General features: G+C 48.3%; 1 protein-coding gene across 1 annotated transcript; it reads right to left on the minus strand.

Annotated features, from left to right (window-relative positions):
• Positions 1-737: 737 nt before the first annotated feature.
• Positions 738-11,631, minus strand: R3hdml (R3H domain containing like). The gene is made up of 5 exons (XM_028769791.1): positions 11,200-11,631; positions 8,014-8,132; positions 5,075-5,207; positions 3,954-4,069; positions 738-1,027 (listed from the first exon to the last, which is right to left on the minus strand). Exons 1-5 carry the CDS (start codon positions 11,458-11,460, stop codon positions 895-897), a joined length of 762 nt encoding a protein of 253 aa, XP_028625624.1. The 5' UTR covers positions 11,461-11,631; the 3' UTR covers positions 738-894.
• Positions 11,632-12,099: the final 468 nt, after the last annotated feature.

A 12,099-nucleotide genomic window follows, 5' to 3' on the forward strand; every position in this document is an offset into this window, starting at 1 on the left:
GGATCGAGTGAAGATGGATCAGGGCAGATGGATCGAGTGAAGATGGAGCAGAGCAGATGGATCAAAGGAAGACGAGCAATGAGAAGATAGACTGGGGCAGATGGGTTGCTGTAGGGAAGAAAGGCAGAGGCAGAAATAGCTCCTTGGTCAACTTGCGGTTGCATCTTTGGAGAGGTTCCAGGAAGGTCAAAGAAGTGTGAATTTAGCCCTCAGTGTCCTCATCTAGGAAACAAGCCTGGGTCCTGTGGTTGTTCTAGAAAATGTGCCAAGGGTGGGGATAAGGTGTGCACAAAATTTTAAAAGAATAAATAAGTTAGGATCTGTGCTATATAGCCGAGGGTGGCCTTCAGCTGCTAACTGGCTCGATTCTACTTCCTGCACCGCGGGATCTTAGCGGGCTTGTTCTGTGCTTCCCAGGCAAGTACTCTAACGTCGAGCTACAGGTTAGACTGTTCAGTAAATGCCTTTCGCTAGGTGGACTCTTGGGTTGGAAACCTGAGAGTCACAAACTGAGCTTCCTATTCTGTTCCCAGCAGTCGAGATAATCAGACAAATGAAAACCAGCAGGTCTTGCCAGGCATGGTGGCACGAGCCTTTAATCCCGACACTCTGAAGGCTGAGGCGGGCAGATCTCAAGTTCGAGGCAATGTAGTCAACACGGAGAAACACTGTCTTGAAAAAAACAAACAAAAATGCATATCTCTCCAGATATCCGAGAAAACAAAGATGTTACTAAGGAAGGAAGAGGAGACTCCTTTAATACATACAGGACATTAAAGAAATTTATAGAGAACTGTAGGGGCTAACCAATTCCTGTTCTCCCTCTCATCTTTGGGGAGGAAGCTTTCAAGGGTCAGGTCTTTGTAGCTGGGGGTAGCATAACATTGGGTCAGTTCAGACCCACGGGAGCCTGTTGGATTTGAGCCCAGAGAAGCACATGTTGCTGTTGCAGTTGCCTTGGTAACTGGGAGGACAGGCGGAACACGGCTTCCCAGTCTTGTAGGGTGCCTCCCCAATCCAGTTGCCCCTAAAAGAGAACAGACCCAAGGGAAATAGGGTTAGGGATCAGAAGAGTTTAGGGCAAATAGCCCTCACAGATTTCCAGGTTTCAGCCCTGAGGGTCGGCTGAGTATGTGACTTTGAGCGTGGCACCTCTGTAAGCCCTGGTATCTTTCTCTGCAAACCCAGTGGAAGATCTCTCCTCCAGAGGGATGCAGAGAAGAACAAAAATGCAGCCTGTTCATATGTGTGCAGCGGTGTTTGTGGCAAATAGTGACATCATGTAAGGTTTGGTATTCTCTTGTTCCCCCAGTCTCCCTGGAGACTAGGTGCTCTGACTTAGAATCACCCTCTCAAAAAACCACCACCTTTTAGGGGAGGGAATACGGTTTCATTGTCTAATGGTTACAAAGTTTTCTATGGGCTGATGAAAAAGAAAAAAAGTTTAGAAGGGATGGGGATGCGTGGCTCAGTCGGTAGAGATCTTGCCTAGTATGCACAGGGTCTTGGGTTGGGTTCCCAGCACCACATATAACAAGTGCAGTCGTACAGGCTTATAATTCTAGCACTTGGAGGTGGGGGGCAGGAGGATTAGCTCAAGATCACCCTTAGCTAATTAATGAGTTAAAAGCTGGCCTGGGCAGCACGAGACCTTGTCTCAAAAGAAGAATAGAACCAGGTCAAGACTATTGCTGCCAATCCAGATGATCTGAGTTCAATCCCCAGGACCCACTGAGTGGAAGAAGAGAATCAACTCCAAGAAGTTTTCCTCTGACCTCCACAGGCACACTGCAGCTTGTGCATACCACTCTCACAAATGAATAAGTGACTCTAATATAAAAGCTACCCAGGATTAGGATAACAGTTGTCGCTGGGTCTTCATTTAAAAGGCTCAATGGTATCTTTTATATTTTACTACAACTTTAAATTTTTATTATTTATTTACTTATTTACTTAGTGTGTGCATATGTCTCTGACAGGAAAGCAGCTGTGATAAAGAAGAGATAAAGGAATCACATCCCTGTGTTTCAATAAAACTTTATTTGTAAAATGGGCCACAAGCCAGGTTTGGCTATGGACCACCATCCTTGGATTCCTGCCTTACAGAATCCCATCACCCTTCCTAGAGGGCTGGTGGTGGATCTCTGTAATCCTAGGACTCAAAGGCTGAAGCTAAAGCTGAAGCTGGGGGATTTATGAGTTTGAGGCCAGCTTGGGCTATGTGGCAAGTTCCAAGGTAGCCTAGACCACATAAAGAGACCCTGTTTCAAAACCACAAAACAACAACAGTGAAACAAAACAAAATTAAAATTAATTAATTAATTAAATTTATTTAAATATCTATTTAAAATAATTGTAAAATAAAAATAAATTTAAAAATTAAAAAGAATATGCATTTATTTTTATTTTATTTAGATATACATTTAAAATAACTTAAAAATAAAAAAAAAATTAAAGATTCCCCCCTCAAAGTACTGGGTTGGCATTATGTGTTGCTTGTTTTATTTTTGTTTTGAGACAGGGTATCTTGTAACCGAGACTGGCCCTCACTCTTGTAGCCCAGGTGACCATTAACTCCTGACCCCCTGGCTTCTGCCCCCCCCCACCCCGTGCTGGGATTACGCCATGCACCACCAGGCCTGCCAAGTGAACAGGAAAATCTGTACTTCCGATTTTATAACAGGTTTCATTAATTTATTCACTCATCTGTTGAGCTCTTCAGAGTGTCCATGGATGTCAGGATTAGTGCCAGATACTATAGACTGTACTTTTTAAAAAAGACTCTTGGGAGCCAGGCATGAGGAAACACACCTATAACCCCAACACTCAGAAGGTTGAGGCAGGGGGACCAGAAATTCAGTCATCCTCATTGAGAATTTGAGGCTAGCCTGGGCTACAAGAGAGCCTGATCTGGTCTTTTCTTCTTTTAAAGTACTTTAAAAGAATCTTTAAACCTTTAGGAAGGTTGGAAGTGGAGAGACCTTTTGATAGCTCTTTGGCTTGTTTGTTTTGTTTGTTTGTTTGTTTACCATTTGAGGACAAGTTCTGCTTTAAAAAAACAGATAACAGCTACACTGGGTTACTGAGCTTCTTATCCCAGCACTGGGGAGGCTGAGGCAGAATCTAATCTCAAGTCTGAGGCCACCCTTGGCTAAGCATCGAGTTCCAGGCCCGCCTGGGATACAGAATGAGATATCTCTCTCTCTCTCTCTCTTTTTGGTTTTTCGAGACAGGGTTTCTCTGTGTAGTCCTAGCTGTCCTAGAACTCACTCTGTAGACCAGGCTGGCCTCGAACTCAGAAATCTGCCTGTCTCTGCCTCCCAAGTGCTGTGATTGAAGGCGTGCGCCACCACTGTCCGGCGAGACCTGTCTCAAAACACCAAACAGGTCCTTTTTTCCTCATTTTGAGATGACAATCTGTAGTGTTCACCAACCTGAGCACTGATGCTGGAGGGAAACCTTTATTGCCATTTCCCTGTATTTCCAAGTGATTTTGTAAAGATGGCTCCTGACCTACTGAGTCGGAGAGAGAGAGAGAGAGAGCTGAGCGTGCTCTTCCACCCAACCCACCCTCCTACAGGGGGCAGGTGTTCTTAGTTGTCTGTTTCTTGGGGTGAGCTCAGGGGGCTGGCACTGCACCCATGAGAGATTTGCATATGCTTGGTAATGCCTGGCGTTGGTGTGAAAGGCTAGCTTCATGGTGAAGTATTAGCACTGACATTTGGGGAGACAGATGAGCCAATTCAGGCCACAGCCCTCCCTCCCCTCCCCCTTCTCCCTTCCTCTCTCTCCTCATGTTCAGAAGGATTATTGCAAGACCCAGTCCCTATACCTGCCTACCAACCAACCAACCAACCAACCAACCAACCAACCAACTGCCTTGGCAGGTGACTCTCTTAAATATCCAAAACCACTGTAGTGTTGAATAGAAGGAACCCTGGGGCAGTACTTACTTAATGGCGTAGTTGCAGACCAGGTACACAGCCTGCTGCCAGGTGCTGCCCCACACATTGATGCTGCTACAGGTGTGAACAGCACAGCCTAGCCGACTGGAGGATGCCCACACCATCTGCAGAAACACAGACACAGGCAGGCTGAGACTTGAAAGGAGCCCTGGGCAGCATGGCTACTGGACCCCGTTCCAGTGAAGTATATTATGTGAAGTCTTAGGGCTGGAGGATGGAGGAAGAGGCCATGTCTGCATCCTAATGGGGTGGGGGTGGCTTGAGGCATTTATTCTGTGATGGAATGCCTCTCACCAACAGTAAGGAATATGTTTGGCATTGTTACACAGAGAACTATGAGCACATGACACTACTACAATGAGGTTAAACACAAGCCTTTGAATCACACTCAACTTGAATCAGCTTCGCCTACTGTGAGATTTTGACTGAGATTCTAATCTTCTCTGTACCTCTGTGCTTCGTTAGGAAGATGGAAGTGCCATCATAATGCCCCATGATTTTTTTGTTGTTTTTTTGAGACAGTGCCTCACTATGTATCCTTGGATAGCCTGGAATATGTAGACCAGGCTGAGCTCGAACTCACAGACCTCTGCCTGCCTCTGCCTCCCAAGTGCTGGGCCTAGAGACACGAGCCACCACATCCAGCTACTTTTGTTTTTTTAAGATGGTTGGAATTAGCTGACGTGTAGGGCAGTAGGAGTCTTGGGAAACAGAAAATGCTCCAAAATATTTCAAACAAAACAGTGGCAGGGTATAATGTCTGTATAATGTCTGTATAATGTCTGTAATGAGTTCCAGGCCCCTGAGAGCCTGTGTTTCAAATATAGTTCATCTCAATGCATTGTCTGTACAAATTTCCAGGAACATACACCTTATGTAAAGGAAAGCACACTCGGGGAACGGTGGGAGTGCCTGTGGTTCTAGCACTCAGGAGGCTGAGACAGGAAGATGGAGAGTTAGGGACCAGCTTGGGATAGGCAGTGAGCCTGTCTACAAAAAGAGAAACAAAAGAAAGCACATGGGGCCAGAATGAATGTTCCTGTCCTGCCTTCCCCCATTAGTCTCTGTCTGAGGGGCCAGCGTCTGCTCAGTAGCACTCAGGGGAGTACCTGGGTATAGTGGGAACACACAGGACCACTGCAGAGCCAAGGGCAGTGTGGAGTGCAATCCTTTGGAGCCGGAAACAAGTAATGGCGCTTTTCCTCAGACCAAGACTTCACAAGATCCACTACAGAACGGTACCTGTGGAGGCCAAGAACATGGAAGAAGGTGAGTGAGGATGGAAAAGTCACTCTGTCACCAATTTGTTTGGTGGGTCACTCATTGCTCCATCATGTTCCCCACATGTAAAACGATAGAATGTAGACTGTCGTACCTACCTCACAGCTCTGTTCTGAAGAACCACGGAGAGCTCACCTGTCCCTGGCACATAGTACGAGCTCTATAAAGCTGTGTAGAGACAGGTTGTGGTGACCTCTCAGACAGATCTTGTGTTTTCAGGGAAGGAGAGGCATGCTGGATCATCAGGCCAACCCAGGAAGCTCTCAGGCTAAAGTACCTGATGGGGTCTGAGGACTTTCTCCATCAGCTAGAGCTGACAATGTCCACAGCCTGGAGAGATCAGGCCACCTCCCAAGCAGCTCTCTCTGGGTCAGAGTTTAGAAGCAGTCTAAAGCTGTAGCTTGATGGTGTGCCAAACTAATCCGCAGGACATGAAACGTCTTGCCCAGTCCCCTCAAACTTACAAGAGTATGACGTTCATTTTGTTCTTGGGATTGCTCTGGGGTGTTTCTCTGATGACTTCTCTGAAGAGTCTCTCTGGCCTCTCCTCACCATCCCTCTCGATGGCATCTGACTAACTCTGGTTGGCCTTGAATACACGGAGATCAGCCTGCCTCTACCTCTGCCTCTGCCTCCTCTGCCTCCTCTGCTTCCTCTGCCTCCTCTGCCTCCTCTGCCTCTTCTGGCTCTGCCTCTTCTGTCTCTGCCTCCTCTGCCCCTTCTGACTCTCTGCCCCTCTCTGCCTCCCTCTCTGCCTCCCTTTCTCTCTCTCTGCCTTCCTCTCTCTCTCTCTGCCTCTCTCTCTCTCTCTGCCTCCCCCTCTCTCTGCCTCCCTCTCTTTCTGCCTCCCCCCTCTCTGCCTCCCCTTCTCCCTGCCTCCCCCTCTCTCTGCCTCCCTCTCTCTCTCTCTGCCTCTCTCTCTCTCTCCCTCTCCCTCTGTCTGCCTCCCTCTCTTTCTGCCTCCCCCCTCTGCCTCCCCTTCTCCCTGCCTCCCACTCTGCCTCCCTCTCTCTCTGCCTCCCTTTCCTCTGCCTTCCTCTCTGCCTCCTCTCTCTCTGCCTCCTCTCTCTGCCTCCTCTCTCTGCCTCCTCTCTCTGCCTCTCTCTCTGTCTCTGTCTTCCAAGTGCTGGGGTTAAAGGTGTTGCCAGTACAGCTGGCTCTCCCTGAGTCTCTTATTCTTTGCTTTTTAAGAAGACCAGATTTTGGAGCTGGCTCAGGTCTTCCAGAAGATCCAAGTTCAGGGCCCCGAGAATACATGTGGCATACACATATTCATGTAAATGTAAAATATTTTTAAAAAGATTTTATTTTTATCTTAAATTGTGTGTGTGTGTGTCCATGTGTGTGTGTGTGTGTGTGTGTGTGTGTATGTCTGTGCACATGACTGCAGTGTCCAGGGATGTCAAAAAAGAGTGTTGGATCTCTCTAAATAAGCTGCATTTTCTGAAGGGAATTATGTGTAGCCTTCCTTTCCCAGCCTGCCCATTGGTGTCCTGTCTTACTCTTCATCAGTGTATTCAGCAGATAGACATAAAGCTGAAAGAGCAGTGACTGGGCCCAGGAGCACCCACACTGGCAATGTGCAACAGTACCTCTGCTCGTCAACATGCTTTCTCTGTGAGCTCCCACAGGGCCAGTCATTGGGCAATTTGATTGAGACAGGAAGAATTTCATAGCAGGAAAAGAGGGTGCATGAGCCAGGGGAAGGCCATGGATGTCAAACCAGCTCTGCAGGGCTCTGAGAGACCATTCAGGCCTCCCAAGGCCAACACTGTCTCCAAGCGGCTGGTGACATGGAAAGGTGGAGATGCACCCAAAGGTCTGAGGAGCTCAGTCAGGATCAACCTTGACCCCTGCTCAGGTCAGGGCAAACTGATAGGATAGGGAGGGTCACATTTTCCTACTGTCCTTAATTTGTTGAATAAAAATGTGCCATCTCTTAAGTGTTGTTATGTGTGTTCCTGTGCACATGTGCAGACACACGTGATCACGCGAGGCATGTGTGTCCATTCGGAGGCCAGAAGTCAACCCCAGGTATCATTTCTTAGTTGCCATCTACCTTGTGTTTTGAGACAGGGTCTCTCACTGGCCTAAAATTCAAAGATTAGGCTAGTCTGCCTAGCCAGTGATCCCCAGGGACCCTCTGGCCTCTATTTCCCCGGTGTAGGGATTGCAGAAATGTGCCATTATGCTTTGCTTTCTTACATGGGTTTTGAGAACTGAACACAGATCCTCGAGATTGCATGACAAACACTTTACCAGCTGTGCCTCTCCTCAGCCCTTGGTAATGTCTTTGAAAGTTTTCTAGCTTATGAAACCCACCTGTCTAGAAATAGCCTAGGTCAACAGGGACTCCCGAGATTTGCGACTTCCTCAGATCACACATACCAGAACTCAGGCGCCCACATTCTGACTCAGAAGCTGCAATGTTGACAAAAGCCAGGCCAGAAGTTCAGTTTCATTGTCGTCCCTGGGCCCAGTTTACTCACCGCCCCCTCTGTCCTAGCTCCACTCCCCAACGCCCTCACCACCTCATTGCACATGTGCTTCTTCAAATCCATCCCCACTCTCTGACATAGCATGAATTCTGATTTGTCTAGCCCGTTCTGCCTGTGTCTCCTAATTAGAATGGGCTTCCATATGCACAGAACTTGTCTGCCTGTTTAATCACAGTATCGACCACTGTGCCATAGCCCCTGGGCCAGAGTGGGTACTCAGTACACATTCGTCCACTGACTAAATGAAGAAAGGACAGCAGTTCACTCACCGGCCGGAATGGATAGAGAGGTTCTGGCCCACATATTTCATCAACTGTGAGGGTCCGTGGGCCCAGATACACTGGGTGGCCCAGGCTTCAGCAGACCTGGCCAGCTGCTCATCCCAAACCTGATGAAGGAAAGATCATGAGTTTGTCCCAGGGTAAACAACCACCATGACTGTAGTTGGGTACAGAGATGCCCATTTACCTGGCACTGTGTCTTTTCAATCTCTTGAGACCAATACACCCACTTAGAGATCTGAAAATTAAGGCTAAGACAGACTCCCAGGTCAAGCACAAATCCTCAGCTGAGCCAAGGTCTGTGCTCCTGTCTCTGGCTCTGAGTCCAATGCTCTTTCTTTTTCACTAGACCTCAAAATGAACACCCTAAGCTCAGCTTGGAATCCCAGGGCATTTATTTAATGGTTATCAGCTGTCCCTCCAAGTGACTGAGTCCGGGGTGAAGAGAAAGCCTTGAGTTTAAGTTCCCAGTATTTTCATTTAAAAATTCAACTCAAGCAAGACCTTTTTCCTTAATACTATGGAAACTTGCAAAGAATTAAGATTAAAAATAAAAGCAGAAGGTAGTGGTGCGTACCTTTAATCTTAGCATTCAGGAAGCAGAGACAGGAAGATCTCTATAAATTGAAGCCAGTCTAGTGTATATGGCAAGCACCAGGCCAGCTAAGGCTGCATAGCAGAGAGACACTGTCTCAAAAACAAGATATCAAAAGAAGGGAAAGTGGACCAACCTACATCTTTCATCACTCCTGGACTGTCTTCTAAGCTGTCCTGTATCCGTCCTCAGCAGTCTCCAACCTGAAATACTCTCTGTACACTCAGATATGTAGACACACAAATGGCTGTGTGTTCTATTCTACACCAGACTCCTTTGACTTGACAAGGCAGGTCACTCTAGTGAGTATTCCACATTGACACCTATTAAATCCCCTCTTTATCCTTCTTCATGATTATATAAGTTTCCAGCATGGAAATTCTTCACAGTTTATAGCTGGAAAAAAAATCTCTTAAAAAACAATACTAGCTCCCAGGGCTGGAAAGGTGGTTTAGAGGAAAAATCCACATAGTGTTCTTTCAGAGGACCTGGGTTTAGTTCCCAGCACCCATGTAACAAATCACAACTGCCTATAATCCCAGTTCTAGAGATGCTGATACGCTTTTCTGTTTAAGGAAAGCCTGGGCTACAGGAGGTTGAAGGAGGATAGCAAGACAGGAGAAATTATGGAGACTTGGGAAGAGAGGACAGCCCCTCCCGCTGGGCCCTGGTTAAAGTCTTCCACTAGCTGAGACTTAAGGACTCTAACGCAGCTAACAACATTTCCCACTGCTGACAAGATGTCTCAAAATAAACCAAAGGCTACAGAGAGATGGCTCAGTGGTTAAGGGCACTGGCTGCTTTTCCAGAGGACCCAGGTTCAGTTCCTAGCTCCCATGTGGAAGTTCAGAACCATCTGTAACTCCAGTTCCAGGGGACCCGATGCTTCTTCCTGCCTCCTTCAATACCAGGCACCCACATGGTGCACAGTCATACACACAAGCAAAACCTTCACACACATAAAAAATAGATAGATAGAATATTAACAAAACCCCCAAACCCAGTTTCCTCCTAACTCTGACTCCCTGGAATTCTCTCTGTTGGTATTGTTCACTCAGCAAATATTGAACAATATTCCTTGGCACCAAGGACTCAGTCTAGCAAGGAAATGAGCTGTCAAACAAACATGACGCACCACAAGCCCAGGGCATGTGGGAATGTGGAAAGTGACCAGACCTTCTTGGCGCTTGGAAGGCCTCAAGAGGGAGAGCTGCCTAGGCTCAACCTGATCCGTGGGCATGCGCCACCAAGCGAACGAACAAGAAATGGGGGTGCTGAAGGAAGCCCAGACACCTGCCCTGTTGCTGCCGCCTGCTGCTGCACCCGTGGCCTTCCCCAGCATCCCTGGAGAGACTAGACAGCTCGATCTCTGTGCTCTATACCACACGCAATAAGTAAACACCTGTTGGGGCTAGTGCCACCCATATTGCTGGTGCTCAATTAAATGTGTCATTTGTTTAGGAACTGGGGGGCCTTCTGTGTGGCAGTTTCAATGTTAATAAATGAATGAATAAGTCGGCAAACAAGTAGATGACGCCTCCCACCCCAAGCCCCAGCTCCCTGCTATCTGGCTCCTGTCTGGCCCCTTCACAATTACCTCCTGATATGTGATATTAGGGCTCTGTATCTTGTTGTGGACTTTGGTTTCTCTTACCTCTCCCCTCCCCCCAAACAGTAGGGTTCTCAAGGGAACAAACCTCGTTCTCTGAAGTACCCAGAAGGCTTAGCGCTGCATCTGGCATCAAGTAGGAGTGGTACATAAGAGAGCACTGAGAGGGGCCCCATTTCCAGTTGTTTGGCAGGTGGGAGTCTATCAGCTATCTCTTTTCCTAAAGAAGTCTCTGTGTGCTGGCAGCCTATCTCTCCAGGCTTTGGGGACAATGGTCCCAGGGAGGAGCTGAGATAGGTGGCTGTTCCTCCTCCATGCTGAGGGTTTTGGCTTCTGGGAGACTAAGCTGAGAGACACTAGGTCTGACCCTTTGAAAAAGACATCTCAGCCTGCACTGAGATTCAGCTCCTGGCATTCCTCAGTCTGAGATACCCTGGTGCCTGTCTGTCCTCCTCCGAGACTGGGAATGAATGGTCTGGGTGTGTCAAGCAACCCCCTCTGCTGAGAGACAATAGCCTGGAAAGCTCCTGTCTCTACTCCCTGCAAATCCCCAGTGTGGGGCAAAATTCTTGGACTGCATATTGTGTTATTGGAAACTCCTGCCTTATCAGCAAGCAGACCTGGCTTGCAATCCAGGCTGGGTGACCTTAGGCAAACCTGTCCTCTGACTCCCAATTTCTTCATTTGAAAAACAGATAAAATGCAGTATTGAAGGAAGAGGGTTCTGTGAAGGGCCCCAAGGTCCTCTACAGATAGTATTCTTTTCCCCATCCCCTTCCCCAGCCCCATTCACTGAGGATTTATGCAAGGACCTTACTTTCTACATCTGTAAAATGGATCACCCATTTTCACCATTTGCTTGGGCCAGACAGACGGGCAGATGGTCTAGCTCTTCAGAGCCAGGCACTCCAGGCCACAGTGAACAATCTTGTCTTGGCTGGAAGGTGCACAGGGAAAGCTTAGGACTCACCATATATTCCATGTTGGCAGCAGGTGGGTGCACGCTGGCCCGGATGTGGTTGTGATAATCCAGCAAGGCGCTCATGTCCCGGGCAGAGATGTGGCGCTTCCGGCGGTGCCGGGGGACCCCCAGGCCAGACAGGGGCCACACAGCTATGTTCTTGGGTCGTCCCTGGACTAGTGTGGTGTTGGGCATCCGTAAAGCCCCCACTGTGTGACCCATCCAGAGGAGAAGGCCCGCAAGGCCCATGATGCTGGACAGAAGAGGCATAGCTGTCTGGGATGCTGTACCTGTCTGCTGCAGTTAGAGCTGCTGCCTGAAAGTGGGTATGAAAAGGCCAAACCCTGAGAACTCTCCTTGAGCACTGCCAGTCTGGAGAATGCTCCTTGGGAGCTTGGCAGAGATCCTCTGACCCAGCTCTCATCCTGATACGCAATTCTTCCTCCTCGCTCCCTGGACTCAGTGGGTTAGGTGATGAGAAGTGCCCAGACAGTGGCTAATTCAGACTGGGCTCTGGAGTGGGAAGGTGCCACCACCTCAAAGCCAGGGCTCTGTCACATCTGCCCAGGAGACAGACGGCCATCCCCTCTGGTTAAACACCCTCTTTACCAATCCCTTAATGTTGGGCTCAGTACGTGCCCGCAGAAGCAGGACAGGCCCTTTTCTGAGTACAGGATGGAGAGGGTGACATGGGGAGGTCAGATGGCAGAAGACAGAGGTAGAGAGGACATCAGAGGTCAGAGAAAAAGACAAGGAGAGGCAAACAAGGAGACTGAGAAGGAGGACGTGAAAGAAACAGGAAGGAGGAGGAGCAGAGAGTTATGAAATAGAGGCAGAGACAGACGCAAAGGGGAATAGAATCGAGGAAAGGAGAGGAGAGGAGAGGAGAGGAGAGGAGAGGAGAGGAGA

The sequence above is a fragment of the Grammomys surdaster genome, unplaced genomic scaffold (assembly GCF_004785775.1).
Source record: "Grammomys surdaster isolate TR1022 unplaced genomic scaffold, NIH_TR_1.0 193, whole genome shotgun sequence".
NCBI classification, from domain to species: Eukaryota; Metazoa; Chordata; class Mammalia; order Rodentia; family Muridae; genus Grammomys; species Grammomys surdaster.

Coding starts and splice junctions, on each gene's coding strand:
- R3hdml (XM_028769791.1), bottom strand. CDS start 11,460: ATGCCTCTTCTGTCCAGCATCATGGGCCTTGCGGGCCTTCTCCTCTGG. Junction 8,133..11,199: donor CTGCCAACATGGAATATATG/GTGAGTCCTAAG, acceptor TTCCTTCATCAG/GTTTGGGATGAGCAGCTGGC. Junction 1,028..3,953: donor GTCTGCAACTACGCCATTAA/GTAAGTACTGCC, acceptor GTTCTCTTTTAG/GGGCAACTGGATTGGGGAGG.